Source organism: Manis javanica, chromosome 8, assembly GCF_040802235.1.
Source record: "Manis javanica isolate MJ-LG chromosome 8, MJ_LKY, whole genome shotgun sequence".
Classification (NCBI taxonomy): domain Eukaryota; kingdom Metazoa; phylum Chordata; class Mammalia; order Pholidota; family Manidae; genus Manis; species Manis javanica.
This window is the reverse complement of record NC_133163.1, coordinates 74,606,460-74,627,482: the sequence shown is the minus strand read 5'-3', so window position 1 is coordinate 74,627,482 and position 21,023 is coordinate 74,606,460. Positions and strand designations below refer to the sequence as shown.

General features: G+C 45.0%; 1 protein-coding gene across 2 annotated transcripts; it reads right to left on the bottom strand.

Annotated features, from left to right (window-relative positions):
* Positions 1-132: 132 nt before the first annotated feature.
* On the bottom strand, positions 133-20,207 carry C8H14orf93 (chromosome 8 C14orf93 homolog). Of its 2 annotated transcripts, none has more exons than XM_073211516.1 (7): positions 20,133-20,207; positions 9,982-12,423; positions 7,648-7,968; positions 4,190-4,251; positions 3,862-3,965; positions 3,141-3,253; positions 133-2,878 (listed from the first exon to the last, which is right to left on the bottom strand). In XM_073211516.1, exons 2-7 carry the CDS (start codon positions 10,579-10,581, stop codon positions 2,459-2,461), a joined length of 1,620 nt encoding a protein of 539 aa, XP_073067617.1. In that variant the 5' UTR covers positions 10,582-12,423; positions 20,133-20,207; the 3' UTR covers positions 133-2,458. The 2 variants fall into 2 exon arrangements, with proteins under 2 accessions (XP_073067617.1, XP_017520627.1); XM_017665138.3 differs by having other exon boundaries at positions 9,982-11,028; positions 20,133-20,194.
* Between the last annotated feature and the right edge of the window lie 816 nt (positions 20,208-21,023).

Here is a 21,023-nt window from a genome sequence, read left to right as displayed (position 1 = left end):
TATCCACACAGCCTCTAATATTTGGAAGTTTTGCTCTCCTAGGATGAGGATGGGAGTGTACATCTTCTGGAAAGTTGAGAAGCCATTAAAGGAGGCCCTTCCAGGAGCTGGAGGTTGCAACAACAGACACAGTTGGGATCAACAATCTCTGTATTTGGGGGTAACAGGAAGCAGAGACAAGTGAAGGAGGAGAGGGATGCACTGGTCAGGCATGCTCCAGTAGTGCTCACCACCTCAGGGTCACACTCCAGAGTCTGAACTGGAGTGAGGAGTTCCACAGGCCCTATTCTCCAGACTGTAATTAAGATCTATATGCACAGATGACTCCTAAATTCCCATTTCTAGCCCAGGCTTCCTTGGACTTAAAAAGTCAGCTGATTACTAGCATCTCCACTTGGTTTTCTCAAAGGCATGCAACACCTCAAACAGACTTCTCCTGCCTCCCTAAACTGGCTCTTCCAACTCTATTCTCAGATGCCAAGTCCTCTGGCCCTTCCCACTGTGGCTTATTCAGAGTTCAGCATCTTGAGAAAAAGGCCTAGAAATCTACAAGGTATCTGTGACTTCGAAGTTTCTTTTCCTCTTTCTCCTTCAGGCCTTTAAAGGGGTTCAGGGAGTTGCGGTACTCATGCCTCTTGGTGAGGAAGTAGGTTACACCGGCTCCTGAAAGGGAGGGAAAAGAGGGGTGGGGGGCAAAGAGCAGGGTCCTCTAGAGCAGTGGTCTTCAGCCCTTTTCTTCTGCCCTAACACCACTCGACGGGAGGGTGGGAATCGGTCTTCAGAGGATGGGCTCTCCCAGTGTACCATCTGCATCACACCCACTAGCCTCAAAATGGCACCATAACCACTCAGCTGCTCAAGCCTGAGACCTGAACATTGACCTGACATCCTCTTCCCTTAATCTCAAATCCAACTAAGTCCTATCACCAAGACCCATCCATTCTGCTTCCTAAATATTTTTCAAATCTTCCTGCCCTCCTTACCACCATGTTAGGCCACCATCTTTTCTCTCCCAAGCCACTGTTAAAGTCTCCCTGAAGAGGCTTCCTCCCTCCAAGCCCAAGCCATCTTAGACCCTGAGGTCTAGTGATTCCTCTAAAACACAAAACTGATCAACTGGTTTCCCTGCTTAAAAATTTTCAATGATTTCTCACTGCCCTTGAACTAAAGTCTATCTCTAAGATACTTTACAAGGTCTGTCTCTCCAGCATCTTCTCAACACCATCCCCTCCTCAAACTTTTCTGCAGTCGGTTGGCACCTTGTCTCTGCTCTTTCTTGCCTCCTGAACTTTTGTACTGCTATTCCCTATATTTGGAACACTCTCCTGGCCTCCCTTTCCCTTCTAGTTAACTCCTCCCCATCATTCAGGTAGCAGTTTAAATACCACTCTGAGAAGCCTTTCCAGACCACGAGGGTAGGCCAGCTGCCCTTGCTACATGCTGCCATCACACCCTACATTCCCGTCATGATCCTTTATCACCGTTCATTTCATTGTCTGCTTAATCTCCTGGCTCCCTGACTAGACAGTAAGACCCCTGATCAGCATCTAACCTGATCAGTAGTGTATCCACAGCATTACCTCATAAGCAATCAATATGTATTGTATGACTAAATGAACAGAAAGCCATTTTTACTTCTCAACCCATTCAAAATGTACAAATTTTGTTTTTGAGTGTGTGTGTGTGTATGTGTGTGTATACACATACATACATACCTTTCCTCAAAATACAGCTTGGCTGACAGGATGAAGAAATAGCTACAAAACCCTATATATGGCTTCGTCACACAATGGGAGAGCAGCTGCTGGTGAGACATGGAAACTCTTTAAGCTTTAATCTCCTCATGCGTAAGATGATAAAATAATAAAATCTGCCTTATATAATTCAATAAGCAATAGCTATTGTATCTATATCCCAATTACCAAATAGGGATGCAGCTTGTGTCCTGCTCGGGAGAATCAAGCTTATGACCGAAACTGCCCACCAGGGGGCAGCATTACCCTGGATGGTCCGGGGCTGCGGCCTCCGCAGAGCTAGACCACCAGTCGTGGGGAAGCAGAAGGCGCAAACAGGGCTGCGTCCCCAGAACTTTGAGTGCAGCTGGAAAGAAACACAACTCAGAGACCTGAGCATATGTCAGGGCCTGATGTTTCTTGGACCCATCTTCTTCCTTTTCAGATCCCAGACTCCTCCGAGGCACTGTTTATGCTTAAGACTAAGCATTTTCTGGCTTGCCACTCACGGTGGGGGGTGGGGGGCAGAGTTTCCCCTTTCCGGGTAAGTCCTTTAATCCCACCAGAGCTGGCAGCTTCCACTTCCAGTGGGGGCTGTGTTCAGAAGAAAGGCAGACCTGCTTTCTCAGACTGCAAGAGACATCTCATTATTCCGGGAAGCCCCACAACCACCCATTTCTGGGACACAGGGCGTGGCAGAAGCCAGAGTTATTCTTGGTTCCACTTCACTCATCCTTTTCTACCTTGACCTCAATGAACGAGTTCAAGTCAGAACAGCAGGTTTTGTGGGGTTGGTCAAAGGATGGGGAGACAGGCCCATTCTCTTCACCTCCCTCATCTTCTTCTTCTTGGAAATTAGGATTATAAAGTTCTGGTGGAAGAAGCTGGGCCTCAGCAGAAGGTAATCGGTCTGAGGGAGGCCCATACACACGGTTGGCTTTAGTGCCATGCTTAGAGTTGGCATCCAGGTGGTAGCAGAGCTCCGTGAGGTGCTGGGCCCGGAAGCGGGGAGGCCGGGCCACCCAGACGCCTGGCTCATTAAGGCTGTCCTCTTCATCTGACATCAGCTCCTCTGTCACAGCCTTCCACAGGCATTGGTCCTCAGGTCCAAAATGCCTCATGATACTGGATCGGTTGGCAAAAAGCTACAGTAGGAGCCCAGGACAGAAATTAGGAAGAGAAACAAACTATGGATTAGAATGGGGAAGAGGGTTTGGGGGAGGAGAAGGCTGTGTAAAATGTATGGCTGAGAGAACCCAGCCCCCAAGTCAAATGTTGGAACTGGCTCACCCTCCTCCTCCTACATTCCTGACTCTCAACTCTATTCTCAGATGCCAAGTCCTCTGGCCCTTCCCACTGTGGCTTATTTAGAGTTCAGCATCTTGAAAAAAAGGCCTAGAAACCTACCCGGTATCTGCGACTTCGAAGTTTCTTTTCCTCCTTCTCCTTCAGGCCTTTAAAGGGGTTCAGGGAGTTGCGGTACTCACGCCTCTTGGTGAGGAAGTAGGCTACACAGGCTCCTGGCAGGGAGGGAGAAGGGGGGAGTAAAGAGCAAGGTCCTCTAGAGCAGTGGTCTTCAGCCCTTTTCTTCTGCCCTAACACCACTTGACGGGAGGGTGGGAATCGGTCTTCAGAGGATGGGCTCTCCCAGTGTACCATCTGCATCACACCCACTAGCCTCAAACCTACCAGCACTGTCCTGCCTCTGGTCTGGCGCTCTGCCTACCTTCGGCCCTAATGTGAACTCCCCCCATATCTCCCACCAGTAAAAGACAACTCCAGTGCTTCTGTAACTCCCTCCCCGTGCCCCCAATTAAACCCACACCCATTCTACTCTGTTGGGAATGGATTACCAGTGCTAGATTCAGGCCCCACATAAACATCACGCATTATGGTGTCTGGCCCTTTCCTTCTCCCATTTTCATTTTAGACTGAGTAGGGGAATAAAAAGGCAATTAGAGACAATCCTGTGACTATTATGGGTGAGAAGAATAGCCAAAAACATTTTAAGTTCACTGTTTTCAAAACCAACTGAATCATCTCTATTATGTCTCTCCTTAGACTAGGAAGTGAGGGGTGGGGTAGGTGGGGAAAAAGGATGAGATGGGAGTAACTCAGCTTTTCTCACCTTTCAGCTCCTTATCAGTGTAATTGTGAGGACTGGTCACCAGCTCCTGCTTGAGCTTTTCCAGAAGGAACTTCACTACTGAAATATTCCAAGAGGACTTGATGCTGCCACAGAGAGAAAAGAGTGAATGAGGCAGTCAGCATTTTAGAAGCCAGATAGATTCCCAACACTAACCAACTTAGTGGTAAACTCTTCCATGACCTAAGACAGGATAGCAGGGGCAATGGTGAGAGCAAAGCCTTTGCCTCACTGCTTGCTGGCATAGCTCCTCTACTTCTCTCTCCTTGGCAAAGTACCTTGTGACTGTTTTCCTTCAAGAGAATCATACCTTTCAGACCCATTGAATCTCTTGTCATTGGTGATGTGGTTATGCACATTGTGGACCAATTTCTAGGAGAAAAAACAAACACAGGATCAAGTCAAGAGTGGATATGATGAAACCCTCCTCTGGTCCCTAGGCACTGTGCATACGTGCTCTCTGCCAGAATCCTTCCCATAGTCTGGTACCATTTCTATCAATGACTTTCTTAGGCAGAGAGCCTATCCAGCTCAGTATTTCTAATACAGATGCTTTTTTTTTTCCTTTTCATTTAATTTGTGTGACTCAATCATCCTGGTCTTACTTCTGTTCCTGGGGAATATGACCATTAGAGCAGAGGGTCTTGAACATAATCACACACATACTTGTAATAACAAAGGGATAGTGAAAACACACCAGGGCTACTCCAAGTGGCCATCTGTTGAAGCCCCCCATTCTTGCAAATTGAAAAATATCTTCACAATATATCTGTATTTCTTTTAATATAAAAATGTCCTCCAAATCCAAGTAAAATTGGTGGCCAGCAACATGTCCTAGATATATCCCTCTGCACATTACCAGAAGTCCCAGGGATTCACATTCCACAGTCTGAAAAACATAAACCTAAAGTAACAGAAATGGAAAGGGCCACAGAGACTCTCCCACCTCTCTCTCTCTCATGAAACAGGCTGGCTTTCAGCTTTGCTTTTGCACCTTTATTGATGGGTTCTCACTAGTTTCCGAGTCAGCTGATTGTGTTGTTGAACATCTCTAATTGTTGAAAAGTTTTGCCTGGGACACTGCAAAATCTAACCTCAGCTTTGCACCAGAAATATTTGGAGACAGCTATCACATACTCCCCAAGTCTTCTCTTATCCAGTCTAAACACCCCCGAGTCCTTCAGCCATTCCTCATGACATGCTTCCAGACAAACTCCTCATGAAACTATAAGGCTCCCTGGTTTGCCGGTGTCCCTCTTACAGTGTGGCACCTGGAACTGAATCTAATCCATCAGTTGAGGTCTGGCCAAAGGGAGCATCCCTTCCCCGAATGGAACTCTACACTTCTGGGCATGAAACCCCAGCTGGTGCTGCCTTTCTTAGCGACCCTTAGCATCCCTACTCACAGTGTCACAGGGCTCATCCCAGTGAGCTTGCAGCCAACTCAAGCCCATTTTCCACATGGACTACTATCTCTATCATTAAGAAAAACTTTTTTAAATTTTAATGCAGGATTTTACATTTCTTTTTATTAAATTTAGTTTTATTGTTTCTGATTATATTTTCATCCCAAGCTCCCTCAGTCAATGGAATTTATCCAGTCCCAAACTGATGGGTTTACATACTGATCTCAGGACTTCAGCTTCATTTAAGAAACCCCCAATTTACCCTTCTACCTCTAGGGCTGACTGACCACCTCAGCTTAGTTTAGTCAACTGTTTATGGCAAGGGTCTCCCCTCTATAAAAGGACTGTTACCAGACTAGCTTCATATTTGGTATAGTTATTTTACTTCTTAGAAGTCCAAACTTAAGGAATGTCCACAGAGCTGATCCAAACTTAAGGAATTACAAAGGATGGATGAATGCTTCAGAAAGAATTTGAAAGACTTGCCAAAAAAGAAAAAAAAGTAGGGGGTGCATTTCAGGTGGCTTGGAAGAGATCAGCCAATAAAAATTAAACGAGGCTTGAAGTGGAAAGGGAAAATCTAGATAATAATAAAAATTAAGACTGTAAAGGCTGTGGCTCACCTACCTCCTGAGTGAGCTAAAAATAAATACATTGCCCCAATGGGTGGCTGGGATCTGCAGCATTCCAAGGATTTAAGAGTTCAGCCCTTTTGGATCCCTAGCAAAAATCCACAGTAGCTTAGCAGATTGGAGATATGCCTCTCTGATTCCTCCCCAGAGCTAAAAGTTGGAATAGGGAAGATCTACAATTATCCCTCTCCCTTTAAACCCTGAAAGTCTGGCACAAGAGCATCTTAAGCCTTCCTCTGTGATGGGCAGCAAAATTCCCTAATTGGTCCTCCCGATCCTTTCCAGGTTCTATAGTAGACAGCATGATGAGTGAACCCGCTCTCCTCCCAGAAGGTCCCCAGTCCACCAAGCTCTCCAAAGGGCAGGCATAAGCTAGGCCTCAAGGCTAGACCTCTCACTGGAGGCAGCAGGTGGGAGAAGAGTAGAAGTGACCAAAACCCCTGATTTTATGCAAATTATCACACATAGTGTTTAAATACAGTATGAAGTTTTGGGAAATCTCTTTAAATGCAATTCTAGGTAGAAGTCTCCATTTCTATCACTGGGAGCAAGAGCAGCCCTCTTGGGCCAGAAACCCATGACAAAGGAACTAAACCCATTCCCTTTTCTTGATAAGTGAGATGTCCCTGAACATAGCCAACATTTGAAATGAAGATTATGTACCAGTTGATACTGATTATGAATTGTGTCTTTCTTCCCAGGGGAAAAAATAATCCCTTAATGTAAAAACAAATGAAACAAAAGGGAGAGTGAGAATAAGATCTCTTAGGAAAAGAAAGAAGTAATGTAAATAAAGGAGGTATATGTAGTAATTGATCAGCTGTTTTCAGTCTTTACTTTGTTTTCAATCTTTACTAAGACTGTAACAAGAAGAAATGGGCTTGTATACAATGAGATTGCAGTTGGATGTGAAGGATGAGCACCAGATGTGAAGGATAAGCGCCACTCCTAACCAGAAACGGCAAGTTAGTTCATTAGCCATTATCCAGAGAATGGAAACCCGTTACAGTCAATACAGACATTATATAGCCAAAGAACATTCCCAAGATTATTGGAAAGATGTTTTTGTCCACAGAGCTGATCCAAAGGACTGTGGCCACCCAAGGTCAGGGTTTCTCAACCTCAGCACTATTGACATTTGAGGCCAGGTAATTATGGGGGGTTGTCATGTGCCTTGTAGGATGTTTAGTGATGTTCCTAAGGCTCCAACCCACTCAAAGCTTTCAGGTAGAACTGGTTCAGGAGCTCTTAGAATCACTGAAATTTCCAAACCTTTATAACTGAGTGTCTAGTGGCCTCTTTATCCTTGGGGTTTGGGACCACCTCAGGACACCTTGGCCTTTCTGCTCAAGGGGCCCATGGCTGTTTACCCTGAACACTGGTCATCTGCAGGCGGTTTCCAGGGCTACCTTTCAGGGGTCAATCTGCTCAATCCCTTAAAGATCTTCCTATCAGGATTACTAGATCACTGGGAGATGATATAATTCCCTTCTCTTTAAATAAATGGAAGGCATCAATCTATCTGGAAAAGCCTTAAAATAGCTCCACTGACTCCAGGGGGTGTACCTATACCTGGGGCTATAGAACAGACTGTCTTCTTCATGACCCTCCCACTCAGTAGGATTCAGGATACTACTCATTCAATATGGGAAGCTGAAAACAACCCTCACTTCACTCTTCCCTCTTCTCTCCAGCCTGAAGAAAAACGCATAGAAATTGAGCTCACTCACAGAGAGTACCAGATCCCGCTTGCGCCTGGAGTTCTTCTGCCCACTCCCTCTGGTCCTGCATGGGGAAGCCATAAACCCTAGAGAGGGTCTCAGCTCCCCAGGTCCCCCAGGGCCTGACTCTTCCAAGGCACCGTCCAGCGCAGCCGCAGCACTGAGCATGTCCTCGGGGCGGGGGGGTGGCAGCTTGGTTCCATTTTCTGGCCCCGTCTCTGAGGTTGCCCGCTGGATAGCCAGTTGTGTGGCTGGTGAGAGCTGCTTGGCATAAGCAGGGACCAGCACCCGCTGAACAGCGCCCTCAGAGGCCACATAATCATCCACCAGCTAAGAACATAAAGAATAGCCTATTAGCCATCCAGGCATAGGGGAACCTGGTCATCCATCACTCCTTGGCCAAGGATAGTGAACAGAGAGTGGAAAGCAGGGGGGAATCCAGCACAGTCTTTAATGGTCAATGGCTTGTTTCTCTGGAACTCCTATGGGAGAGGTGGCAAATGCTTCTTGTTATAGGGGGCCTCTCACACTGGTCGCTACCACAGGGCTGATCGCAAGGACAAGGCATGTTCCTGATGTTTGTGAAGACTCATCCATGATTTGCTCTTGTGTACAAGAACTGTAGCCAGGTAAGTGTTTTGTCTAAAAGGGACTGGAGGAGGAAGTGATGACAAGAAAGAAAAACCAAGCAAGGGGAGCAAGAAAATAAAACGATAACAATAAAGAGGGGAAATAAGAGAAAGTGGGAGCAAAAGAGGGACACATAAAGTAAAAATCTCTAGAGAGGCTGGCACCAACTGCCCCCACCCCTTCCTTTTGCACGGCCAATCTGTGCTGTCACCTGGATCCTGTCCAGGCCACACCCAACTGTCGCCCCTTCCGTCTACTTGCCTAATGTGCTCTCACTCAAGGACATATAGGTCAGGGAAAGGAAGGAGGGAGGAAGGGAGAGAGGGAGAAGCAAGGAGGGGGGATTTCTGCAGCCAAGAAAACAAAACAGTAAAAGTGGGGGGGAAAAAACACAGAAAGCAGCGGGGGAGGAGGCTGAGATTTATAGACCTGTGAGCTGCTTTCTGCGCTGTGAAATCTAATTCCATCCTGTCGGCTTGGAAGCCTTCGCTGCCTGCCTGGCCCGGTATGCCCTGCCTCCTCCCACCTTCCCTGTACCCCTGAAGCCCTGCGATGCCCGGCCAGACACAGACTGGGGCGAACCGCAGTGGCCTTCCCCCACCCCTGTGGCAAGGTTTCAGGAGCAGCGGCCAGTTGCAGTATGACACTGGAGAGGGACAGGAGCTTATACGTTGGGTTTCTCAGATCCAGCAGATGGGCCGGGAGTCTCATCCCTCCTGTCTACACTCCGTGTTCTGCTTCTTTCCTCTTCACTGGGTGTCTGGGCCTCATGGCAGGAGGACAGAAAGGGCAGAGGCAGAGCTGGGGAGCAGCAGTGCAGGCCTCCCACTACCTCTTCTGTGGTAACACATCTGGAATTTTCCCGTCTCTGTAACCCCTACTGTCGCCCCGTCTCCTTTCCATTCTTCCACATGTGACATTCTGCAGTTTGCACTCCGCTCAGCCAGGATTTTCCTGCTCACATGGCCCTGAGCAGTATGGAAACTGGAATAGCACAATGTACTTCTATGTCTTTCCCTGCTCACAAAATATGCTTGCTTGCTTCCCGTTCTCCATACAGGTTATTCTTACTAGTGATTCTCCCTCATCCACTTCTCATTTTACTTCCTTTCCTCTACCTCCCTCCCTCCCACCTTACCTCATGTGCTCTCTCTTGCATAAATTCTGTTTTCCATGCTCTTTTTTTCACTTTTCCTTCCTCAATCCTTCCCGCCCACCGCCTTCCCTCCCTATTCCTGTCTTCTGTTTCCTTTGTCCTCTCCCTCTCTCCCCACCTTTGCCTCGCTCCCCTCTACATTCCCATCTCTCTATATACTAAATTCCTCTTGGCAAGCAGAAGGCCCGTGATAAAATATGAATGAGCCGTCTGTGCACCGCAGGCATTCTCGTGAGGAGAGGCAGGGCCCACGGAGTGGCAGAGACCACTGCACAGGAGAGGGTGCCACAGACAGCTGAGGGGGGAAGGGGCCCCATCAACACACACATCAGAACTCACTGACCTCCTGCCAGAGAGGCAGTGGTCCAGGAAGCAAACAGGAGTGCCGACTCTCCTTGAGGGCAAAGGAAACCTGGTACCATTCTGTTGCATCACAAATAAAACCAAAGGAAAGGTTTAAGGAATGGAAAGAAAATAAAGAAAGGGAGAAAAAAGACAAAAGCCACGAATACAGTAAGGAGCAACAGCCCTGGCCCCTGCTCTGTGGCCATACTCACGGGATTGAGCATTGCGGCCCCATCGCTGGCGGCCAGGCCACATCCTGGGAGCCGCAGGTCTCTCTGGGCGGCTGGGAAGCCCAAGGGCCCCGGCCCCACAGTGGAGGCTGCTCCTGGCGGCCACAGCTCCTCAATCACCACCTGCAGGCCACTGCCCACGCTGTCACACTCCTCTTCCAAGGCAGGCACAGCCTTGCAGGCTTCCCCGGGACTCTCCTTGAGGGGCCCAGGCTCCTCGGGTGGGGAACCATGGACCCGGCTTTCCCCATCTTCGTCAGGGATGGACACTTTACCTTGCCTCAGCTCCCCTACTTCCTCCTGGAGACGTTTTAACAATTCGTTGTTGGCCCTGGCAAGACCCAGAGCAGTCTCAGCCAGACCCACTGCCTTATCTACCCGCTGGTAAATGATATGCAGGAGCTGCTCTGAACTCTGAACTGCCAGGCCATGTCCAGTCACTGTGATGGGGGTGCCGGGAGGGGGATTCCCACCTTGGGAGCCTGTGCTGCCCCCACTGGTCTCACTCTTACAGGCACAGCAGCAGCATCTGGCCTCGCTGCCACTGGGAGGGGAGAAGAGAATGGTGGCACTGAAAGACATGGCCGACCAGGCAGGAGCGACTGCGCTCCCACGAGACTGCTCCAAAAGGCGTCGCCAGTCGGCTGGACTCCACGAGTGTGATTGGAAGCACTGGCCTCTCTGGATTCACTTTCCTTTCTCATAGAGGGTGATCAGAGGAGCCTGGGCACCCAGCGGTGGGTTCTGTGAAGGAGCAGCAGGCAAGCCCTGAAGGGGCACACAGTCCATGGCTGCCCCTCCTTGGCCTGCACAGGAGAGACGCCTTCTTCTAGCTGGAGATCTCGCGTTCCCCTAGCACTATGCACTGGGTGTCACATTCACCCCCAACCAAGAGGGGCTGCCTATAAAGGCCTTCCTGATGAACATAGGGTCAGAGGGTAGAAGGCATTCGTCCTGCACCCAAGCATGGAACCCCCCACCACTCCAACCTAAGGAACAGAGAGGGAACTCAAAAAGACCTGCCAGCATCTGGAAAGATTGGAAGATTAAGGAAGAAAATGTAGATCTGTCTTCTCCTCACTACCTTTGCTGTAATAACAGCATGGTGTTTTATCACTTTAACATCATTCCTTTATGAGTTCAGAACACTTCACGCGGCTTAGCTCATCCCCACAACAGCTCTAGGAAACACGTTACCCCAGGTTCACAGAAAACAGCAGAGAAGTTAGGGATGGACACTTTACCTTGCCTCAGCTCTCCTACTTCCTCCTGGAGACATTTTAACAATTCGTTGTTTAACAATTCATTTCTTTCTTTCTTTTTCAAGGTCAGGGGAAGACAGCAGAATGCAGTTATTGCTACTTTCAATCTAGTGTGTGTGGTTTTTTTTTTTTGAACTGGTATCACTTTTTGTTGACATAAAGAATCATGATTCTACCCTCTCTATAATTTTCATATAGATGCATTCAGAAAGACTCCTAAATAAGGAATACACCAATCACTGCAGCCCTCAACATGTCACCAACCTCACACTATTATATCACTGATGCTTGGGGCTGGTGTAGGGAAGGAGAGGAAAAGCTGAATCAGAGAACTGAGCTGTGGTGACCCAGGGCTGCACAGCCCCATTGCTCTCAGCTGTTGCACAGCTGGGCCTCCAGCCTCTGCAAAGGAAACAGTGTTCTGAGTCCTCCAGCCAGGAGCCCAGAGAAATCATCTCTGGACCCCTCATCTGCACTTCTCATGCTCCTTAAGGGAGGGGCAAATGTAGACATGCCTAGACAGCTAAGTGCTGTCACTTGGACCACAAGACCAGACCCCATGAAAAGAAAAAACAAATATCAATGATAAACCAAACTGCCTCGTTTTGAATCACCATAATTAAGCAACTATTCCAGGAAAAAAAGTGTGGGAAGGTTGGTTTGTACCATTGAGAACACTTTAAGGAACTTCTTATTATCATTTTCTAAATGATACTTGATTATAGAGAAAAGAATCCTTCTGCCTGAAGCTCCATTAGTGACAAAATATAAAGTATGTTTACAATTTCCTCAAGAGATACATTTCTATCTTACCCTGTAAATTATATCGTAACATCACAATTAAAAGGAGAGGAAGAGGTTAGGAGAATTTTCTACATACTGAGATTTTGTTTTGTTTTGTTTTGTTTTGTTTTGGAATCAGCAATCTCATTTCAGAAACAGGCATTAGCAATGCCTCTGAGATGCTAAAACGTAAATCTGACAATAAGGAATGATGTTTACTTACATTGGGTTATTAAAGAATAGACTTTAATTTGCTTTTTCTACCCTTTTTATTTAAAAAAATGCTTTTCTGTGCCAGATATTCACTTCTTGCAAGAACTGAACTCAAATCCATTTACAGCTTCTCTGTCGTTAGAGTCACTGGAAGGCACAGCTAAACCTGAAACTCAGGTTAAAGGAAAGCACAAAGCGATTTCCGTGTCAGTTTATGGATGAACCATCTATATATTCCTTCCCTTCATAAAAAAGGGCCGCCACTGCTCCTGCAGGGCTTTTCTTTTTTTTAACCAATATTATGTAAAGGGTTTAATCTGAAACACAGATGTGAGAAAAAAAACTTAAGTTACGCAGACGATACTATACAAGTGCTTGCCAGTTGTGCTCAGTATTTGGGAAATCAGAAATTAAGATGCATCAGTTGGGACACTGGGTGGGTCCTCCTTCTGGTAGGAAACTGATGACTGTTACTCTCTGCCCCCAAACACTTAACTATTTCTTGCACGCAGCCTTTTTCCTGCCACTGTTGTGTTGTGCCTGCATCCAGCCCTTCCCTTAAATGATCTTTACTAAGTATTCTTCCAGAATAGTACAGAATAGGAAGTAAAGAAAAAAAGTGAGGTTCTCATCCTGCTGCATCACTTAAGAGTAGTGTGAACTTGGGCAAATTATTCACTTTTCTGAACTCCAGTGTTCTCATCTCTGCCTACTTTGAATGTTTTTGTGAAGATTATGCATAATACATGTAAGGCACCCATAGCATGCTGGCACATGGGCAGTGCTCCATAAATAGCAGCTGGATGATATTACAATTATTCCTGAAGCTTTTTGTGTTCCCACCTGGATAGCCATCCCAATTTCTTAGTCTTGAAAAATGTGCAATGGCTTGAGATGGAATCTGAGGTATTTACCTCTAAATTTAACATCAGATTTCTAAGAAACAATCAATTCAAGTCTACGAACATGCATTTATAGGTACAGAACCTTCTAAGATACAAATTAGAAAGGTACTTGAGAAAACAGTATTTGCAATTTACTTACTATCATGACCTGGTTTTAGACTAAGGATAATGTTCACCTCTGCTAGTTTTTAATGCTAAATATAGTCCTGTTTGGGTTGACATAAAGAACCATGACTCTACTCTCTCAAAATTTTGTTCCTCAATTTTTTTCTGCTTTTCTACTCTGCGTATTACTTAACTATGTCACATTCAGGGCAACAAATTGGTGTTTTCTTGAATTAACCTGTATGAGAACTTGGCACGGTGCAGTGTAGCCCAACACACATTCAAATAACCCTTTTCTGGTTTCTGTGGACATAAGTACTGACTTAATTTCCATGGCTCCTGCTTAGAATCTCCCATGTAATCTCCAAGGCAAAAGGACAGGGAAGGAAACTGGGGTCCACAGATAATAAAGCAGTATTTCACATTACAATGTTTACTAACCAGATAACGACTTAAATGCTGGGTAAGTGACTAAAAACACAGAACATTAACTGCATTAGCTACCTATATTCCCATTAGAGAAGGTAAGCAAGTTTAAAAAAAAAAGGTGTTTCTAAACATTCTCTATATGCAAGGCCACTCTAAGGATGAGTCACCAAAATGGACTGCCACCTCTAAGTACTCAAATGAAAGGAAGACAAGGACCCCGTATGCAAGGAGTTTACAGTGCATGTGCAAATGGAAAGTCTAAAGAACAAAACAAAATATACACAAGTGCCTAAAAATATGGTACATACTAAAAAAACTTAAGAGGACTTAGTTCAAAATAATGAAAAGATCAACAGAATGAAATTATACAACTAAAGGGTCTTAGAGAAGAAAAACCTCCAGTTGAGCCTCGAGCAATGTATAGGATGAATGGGTAGGGTGGTAAGAAGATGAGCTAGATGAGGCAGGAATTAATAGGGTTCATGTGACAAGTCAGAGCAAAGGGACTTATACAGAAAGGTACAGAAAGCCAATGGGTGACCTTGAAAACCAAGTTAAGGAAATAGAGCAGGGGCCAGCAAACCTTTTTCTGTAAAGGAACAGATGGTAAATTACTTAGGCTTTGCCTGATTTATTTGTGGTTTTTGTGTTTATGTGGTTTCTGTCACAACTACTCAACTTTGTCACTGTAGCATTAAGTAGTCACAGACAATACATAAATGAGTGTGGCTGTGTGCCAATGAGTATGGCGCATAGGACATAAAAAACAGGTAGCAGGCCAGACTTAGCCTATGGGCTATAGTTTACTGACCCCTGTCTTAGATACCTAAAGTGGAACAGTTAGAGATTAGGAGACTGTTCAATCCTGGAGTGAGAGTTGTGGATATGAAAGTTCAACATCCTGGAAGACTGGTAATATTTCTTTACTTACATAATGGGTGGATTTATTGGTAAAAGACAACTTTAAGATTATAAACCTGATAGTCAAAAGATGGTTACCACTGATAACATGAATGACAAAATTGTTAGTGAAGATATATATTTATTTAACATGTTAAATTTCAAAATGATGGTTAACATCTTTAAATGGAATGTCGAATATCTTGAAAGCGAATGATCAGTACTGAAAAAAACAAGAGGCAGGTCAGAGCTGGAATGCAGATTGGAATCTTTAGCAGGAAGTCATAATTGAACCTGTGACACTGAGCTTTCCAAGGAGTAAGGATAAAGTGGGAAATGCAAAGGTCAAGGAGAGCACTTCAAGCCAACCCATGGAAGAAGCTTCATTAAAAGAGAAAAACGGTCAGTGAGGTGAGAGAAAAACAGTGTTATGAAAGTCAAAGTAGAAAGAATGTCAAGAAAGTGGATCTAATCAACTGTGACAAGTACAGCAGAATGGTTTAAAAAGATGAAAATCAAAGAAATATATTTTGTCTGTGATGGTCACTGGAAATGACCAGAGAAGTATATTTTTTGCAGTGAAAGTAAATACCATGCAGTAGATGAAAGAATTGATGAAGAGAAAATGGAAGCAAGACATGAAGTTTTGTAGAGTTTAGTTATGAAAGGAAGGAAAGAAATAGGAAGTCTGAAGGTGCTCTAGAGCTTCAGTATATTTCAAAATTAGAAAGAAAAAGGCCAGTGAAAAAGCACAGGTATTAGATATCATATTAGAAGATATTAGAAAAGAATTTACATTTTCTTCTCGCAAGGATTCTTCCAATGTGAGAAGGAAGGCAAGCTCTAACCCAAGACTGCACAAAAGAGATGAATGCAGGGGCAAGATTCATTGAGGTGGAAAGAGGAAGAAAAAGATGTACACTACTGGCACACTCTTTTGACTTTTAGAAACAGATTTTCCTCAGTATGAATAATTCAAATTGGTAACAGCACTTTATTAGACAGTGCTGTACTAATAGTTATCAGTTAAATCTTTCTTTTCTAACTGAACATAATTATTTTCGCTTTTTTCCATCACTAGCTTAAGGTTCTAGAGCCCACTTTACCCTGCCAACATTATTAACACAGCTAAACTGTATTCCGGTATCTTTATTTTGCTTCTCAAAATGTGTAATTTTAATTCAATAGCCCATGGAATGTTTGGCAGTGCAGTGGTTAACTGTAGTAAATTATCCAGGCAGTGCCTATACATTATTACTAAACATTAGTACTGTCAACTTTTATAATATCAGATTGCTAATTTATTTTAAAACCAAGAGTTCGTATTTTTGTTCAAGAAAGAAAAAAATAGGATAAGCTAAGACTGACCACCACAGAGTAATATACATGCGTTTTGCAAAATACTATCAACTTTTAGAATTGAGTGTTAAGGAAAATCTTCAAACTTTCAATGAGTTGCCAACACAGAACGACAGCAGCTGTCAGCCTTAGTTTGCATAAAATATGTATGTTTAGAGTTCATCCAGTATTGGTCTGATTTTAATACACGTGAAAGGAGCCTAGAAAATGTACTTCTCAATAATTTTTGTATTTTATTCATAAATATTTAGATAAAAAAGAAAAAACTCCTTTAGACAGTTCAGGGTGAGACTGTCCATAATCTTAACTATCCTTTCCTCCCAAGTCACTATGTTTGTTAGAACTAAATATATCATACTCTTGGCAGCTCCCTTGCTTGCTTCCAACCCATTCTGAGTTTGAATTTTCTGCATGACTGAATTCACCTCCAAACTATGAAAAATAAGTTTCCTCACTCTTTAATAGATGTGTATTATATGGTATCACTCAGAAGATGTATGTTTTTATAATGGGCCCTTGACTCATTTAGGGTCATGCTAGCAATGGACCTCTTTAAATGCGATTACTGAAAGCATAGCAATTCCTACCATAATCTTCATTTTAAGAAATAAAAATGGAAAATGGCCACTTAAAGCTCCTAGTGTGTGGGTCAGCTCTGCTCCTCCACTTGCAAAATGGCTCACCTGTTAGGACCTCTCAAAATCTATTTTATCAGATATGAGCTCCTTATCACACTAGAACAGGTAAGCAAATTCCATAATATACAATTCTCTAACATTTTGAAAGACTGACCCTTCTAATGATTTACAAAGAAAATTTTAAGACTAATTTTTAGGGGTAAGAGAGATGTAGGCCCAGAGAACAGAATGATGCTCTAAGGGGTCCACGTAATCCAAAAATTCCAAGTAACTTGTATGGCCATACAAGAATTTTTAACCCAGGGTGCAGTCTTTTATTTACATTTACTAAAATGCAAATTGGTAAGATTAAAATTTCCGTTTAAGGTTTTCATATAAATGTGCCCGAAGTAAAGGACTCTTCCTGCATTTCTGGAGAAACTGAAATACGAAAACTAGCTCCCAAAGCTGTATCTCGTGCCCAGGGAGCCCTCGGTAAATGTTAGTTGATTAAATATTAGTCAAAGGTGTCAAGGTGAGCACCAGGGACAGCAGAAGCATTTCCGAAGAGACAGTGTTAATCAGCTATAGGCAGGGCAACCACAGAGACACACGGGGAACCGAGCTCGGGCACTGCCTTCGAGGCCGCAGGGACACGGCCACCCGCCACAGAGCCCAGCCGCAGAGTGTGTCCTGGGGGTCCCGGGGAAAGGGGTGTTTCTGAGAGGGCGTCAGGCACCCGAGCAGTCCGAGGCGCGGTTGGCAGCTCGCTGGATCACTGTGGGTGGACCACAAGGCCGTGAGAGCTCTGAGGACTCGGACTCAGAGCGGCGCGGGAGTTCCCACCGTGGACCCACTTTGGCAGACCTACGGGTGTTCCACCGCGTTTGCCCCACGCCGGGGCTGTTCGCGCTGAAGCTGCAGTGCCAGGGCCGAGGCGCGGGCCGGAGAGCCAGACCGCGGCGCCGGCCCGTGTACCCGCCAGCGCGCGCACGCGGAGAGGCTCCGCCCGGCCTGTGCTTTGGTTCCCGGTGATTGGCGGTTGGACAATGGGGGAGGCAGGGCCAGGAACGTTATTGGCTACAAGCCACAATCACTCAACGAGCCAGGGAGGGGAGGGGCCTCTCCAGGGAGGGACACGACTGCGAAAATTTTTCAATGCCGTCAGACGCCATCTTTAGCTTGTTTTGTTTTGTTTACTCGCTTCCGTTGGCTGCTGCTCTCAAAGCTGCGTGTACACGAGATGCTAAGTGCAGTGACCACAGATCGGTCTCTCACACTTGGGTGGAAGAAGGCTTTTCATTCCTGCCGGCCTTGGTTACAGATCTTTCAGATATCATTAGCAAAGTAGCGGTTCCCTTAGTTCAAAGCTTTTATCTCTAGGGACCCCGCGGATTCCCAAGCAAAATCAACTCAATTTAGCCTCGTTTCGCTTTGGTAGGAAGGCCAAGCCAACGATATATTCATGGGAGGAATTGTCTTTCTCACAAAGAAATTAAAAGCAACGACATTGGGTGTGAACCTAGGTTCCTTGTAAAAATCAAATAGACTAGCAAGTCAAGGGGGCTCAGGCTGTGTATTGCTGTAGGAAGAGTGCTCTCTCTCCTGAGAAGCTAAGAAGTTGAGATAAGAAGTAAATGTGATGACCTGCAGTGATGCGGAAAATAATTAGACAGGGCAAAACTCCCGTTAAAAAATTCCCAGTACTGCTGCCATGGCAAAGGCCACCAGAATCTGGCTAAGCTTCCAGAGAACGCAGGTCTAAACTTGTGGAATGATCCACAGTTGAGACAGTATTAAGTACTGATCTGACTTGAATTTGTTAGGGAATAAAAATCCAATCAGTACAGGTAAGAAATTCAGAAAGCCTAACACAGGGCTACTTGTGTTACAATGCTTTCAAGACCTGTGCAAATAACCTTAGTGCTTAAAACAGTACAATGCTAGCTGAGGAATGGAATGTATTGTCAGTATCATATAGAGGTTTTGCTGTAGTGAAATCTGAACTCTACAGATTTTTTTATCTCTTGGTTGCTACTTGTGACATTCTAGTTTCTCCCTCATAACCCCATATACTTCCTATGCTTTCACTCCCATCTGCGAATACAGATTTGAATAGAAATATTCTCTATGACTTCTAATAGGAGAGAATAGTTCTGTAACAGAATGAAGTGACAAACAGCTCATATAACAGGAGGCTCTGCTCTGAGCTCTTCCTAATTCTTAGTTTTCTCTGTGACTGTTAAGACACAGGGAGAAGGCTCTTCATTCCAACGATGCAACATGATAAACAAAATCCTTTTCTTACCCTCTATGTATGACTTGCCTTTGCCTCCTCTTGGCCCCTCCCCCACCACCACCAGGAGCAGTTTTTGAGAACTGGACTTGACGGGATTATTTTCCTGAAATTTTGACAGCTGTGGAGCTTTTCAAACAACTCCCAACCTATAAATGACTATTTTGTCAAAAAGCCAAGAGAGAACTTCCCTTCTAAACACACCAACCAAACCACACATAAAGGCCAAAATATACACAGCTGTACATTTAAGAACGTGAGACAATAAAATGCAAAACCACTTAAGCAAAACGGTCACTGAACCACAGACTCAATAAATTGCCAACCCTTATTTGCCACATGGACTGTATTCTCCCTGGCAATTATTATTCACTAATCTGGTATTTTGGAGCACACAAATATAGTAAATGCATATAGAATGGACGTGCCTAAGTATGTGAAGCATAGGTTTTCTTCCAAACTCTAATTTGCACACAAAATCCTGTTTGGATCACATTTGGGAACAGAAAAAAATTCACATCCTAGGGGCTACTTTGCACACATAAAACCAAAGGTAATTAGTTTTGAAAATAAAATCTGATATGGCACATATACACATACTGTACACATACACAAAGCACAAAACCCCAAATCTTTACAAAATGTTTCAATACACACACACCACACAGTGTCCTCATGAAAATGTGTGTAAGACACACTATAAGAAGGGCTTTCACTCCTCCCCAGGAAAATGAGTGTCTCAATTATAAGATCCAAACATTTTTAACCTATTGGCCTTGGACAATTGCCACATTCAAGCCACCTGACTTTGGTTCTGGGGGGAGGGTGTGTAAAACGCACGCAAACGGCTGGGTGAGGGAGTCTCAAATTTCCGCTTCCTTCGACGACGTTCCCCCGTGGCAGAAATTTACATACCCCTTCAGCCAGCTTAAAAAAATAAATCTATACTTCCCAAGCGACTAAATTTTTAGACCCTTTCACCACAAAAATTTACCAGTTCTTAAAATGTGATAGCAAAAATAAAAAATATCTATAAATTTGGCTGGGAAGAGTTGCACACGGCCATTCTTCTCAACTTCTTGGTATATTTAAAACCTTGACTAGGAAAAAGAAAGAGGAAGAGAAAGAGAAAAAGAAATGGGGGAAAGCGCAAATTTCCCTTAGCAACAGTTTCCTCACCCCAGCACTGCCACAGATCTCTATTTTTAAAAAATTTGAAAACACACACAAGATTAAGGAGGAAAAAAAAATGGAAAAAGGATACCCGAAGGTCGTATGGCTCTTTGTATTCGTGTGTGTGCAAAAAGGAGGACTCGGAGAGCCAGAGCTGGCAAGCCCCGCCCCTCGCCGGACGCCCTCCCGGATTGGCTGCCGGCGACCATGAGGCGCCCCGCCCGCGAGCACACGCGCTGCGCCTGAGGCTCTGGCCCCCGGTGGGGGCTCAGGGCCCCCCGACCCCCGACCCCTGACCCCTGGCGCCCTGACTCTGGCGCCCGGCTCGCACCTATACTTCTTCCCGCCGCTGTGCTCCTCCTTTAACTTTCTCACTCTCTTCTCGCCCTTTCCCATCGTTTTTTTCTCAGTGAAACGAGGCCCTCATCACCAGTTTAAATAGCAACCTATGAAAGAGTTCCCTCTGAAGATTTGCTGAACTTGGTTAGTCAGTAAAATTCTAGACTGAGATAAAGCATCAGACTTGTTGCGTGGGCTCCAGTTCATGATTTCCAGGTGGAATGTCTCTGGGTCAAGTCTGTTGCTGAACACTCTCCCACCTTGAAATGAACATTCTTGCAAGTATGTGGCATTCTTCAGGTGAAAGACAAATAGTCTTACACTTGGCGTTGTTTTTGCTCAACCTGAGTCCCCATTTTTTCTCTATTTGGCTGTGACCACATTTTTCCAAAAACCTAAAATGGCTCCCCTTTACCTCCTGCATGAAGCCCTGGCCCCACACCTTTGTTCTTCCCACAGCCCTCACCTTTTAATCCCGGTGTGATTCCTTTGCTCAGGTGGGCTTGTCTGCCTGGATTGCTGCCTGTCTCCTCTTCTCTGACTAAAGTCAGTTTTTATCCATTCTTCAGCGATTTCAGTCAACACAGACGCTTCCTTCTCTTACATCAGCATGAACTTCATGCTTACTTGGGTGAGCAGCACT

Excerpts from the sequence above, each read along its gene's own strand:
- C8H14orf93 (XM_073211516.1), bottom strand. The coding sequence starts at position 10,581 with ATGTCTTTCAGTGCCACCATTCTCTTCTCCCCTCCCAGTGGCAGCGAG. Across the intron at positions 4,252-7,647 it reads AGCGGGATCTGGTACTCTCT|AAATTGGTCCACAATGTGCA; the intron begins GTGAGTGAGCTC and ends TTTTTCTCCTAG. Across the intron at positions 3,254-3,861 it reads CACTGATAAGGAGCTGAAAG|GAGCCTGTGTAGCCTACTTC; the intron begins GTGAGAAAAGCT and ends CCTCCCTGCCAG.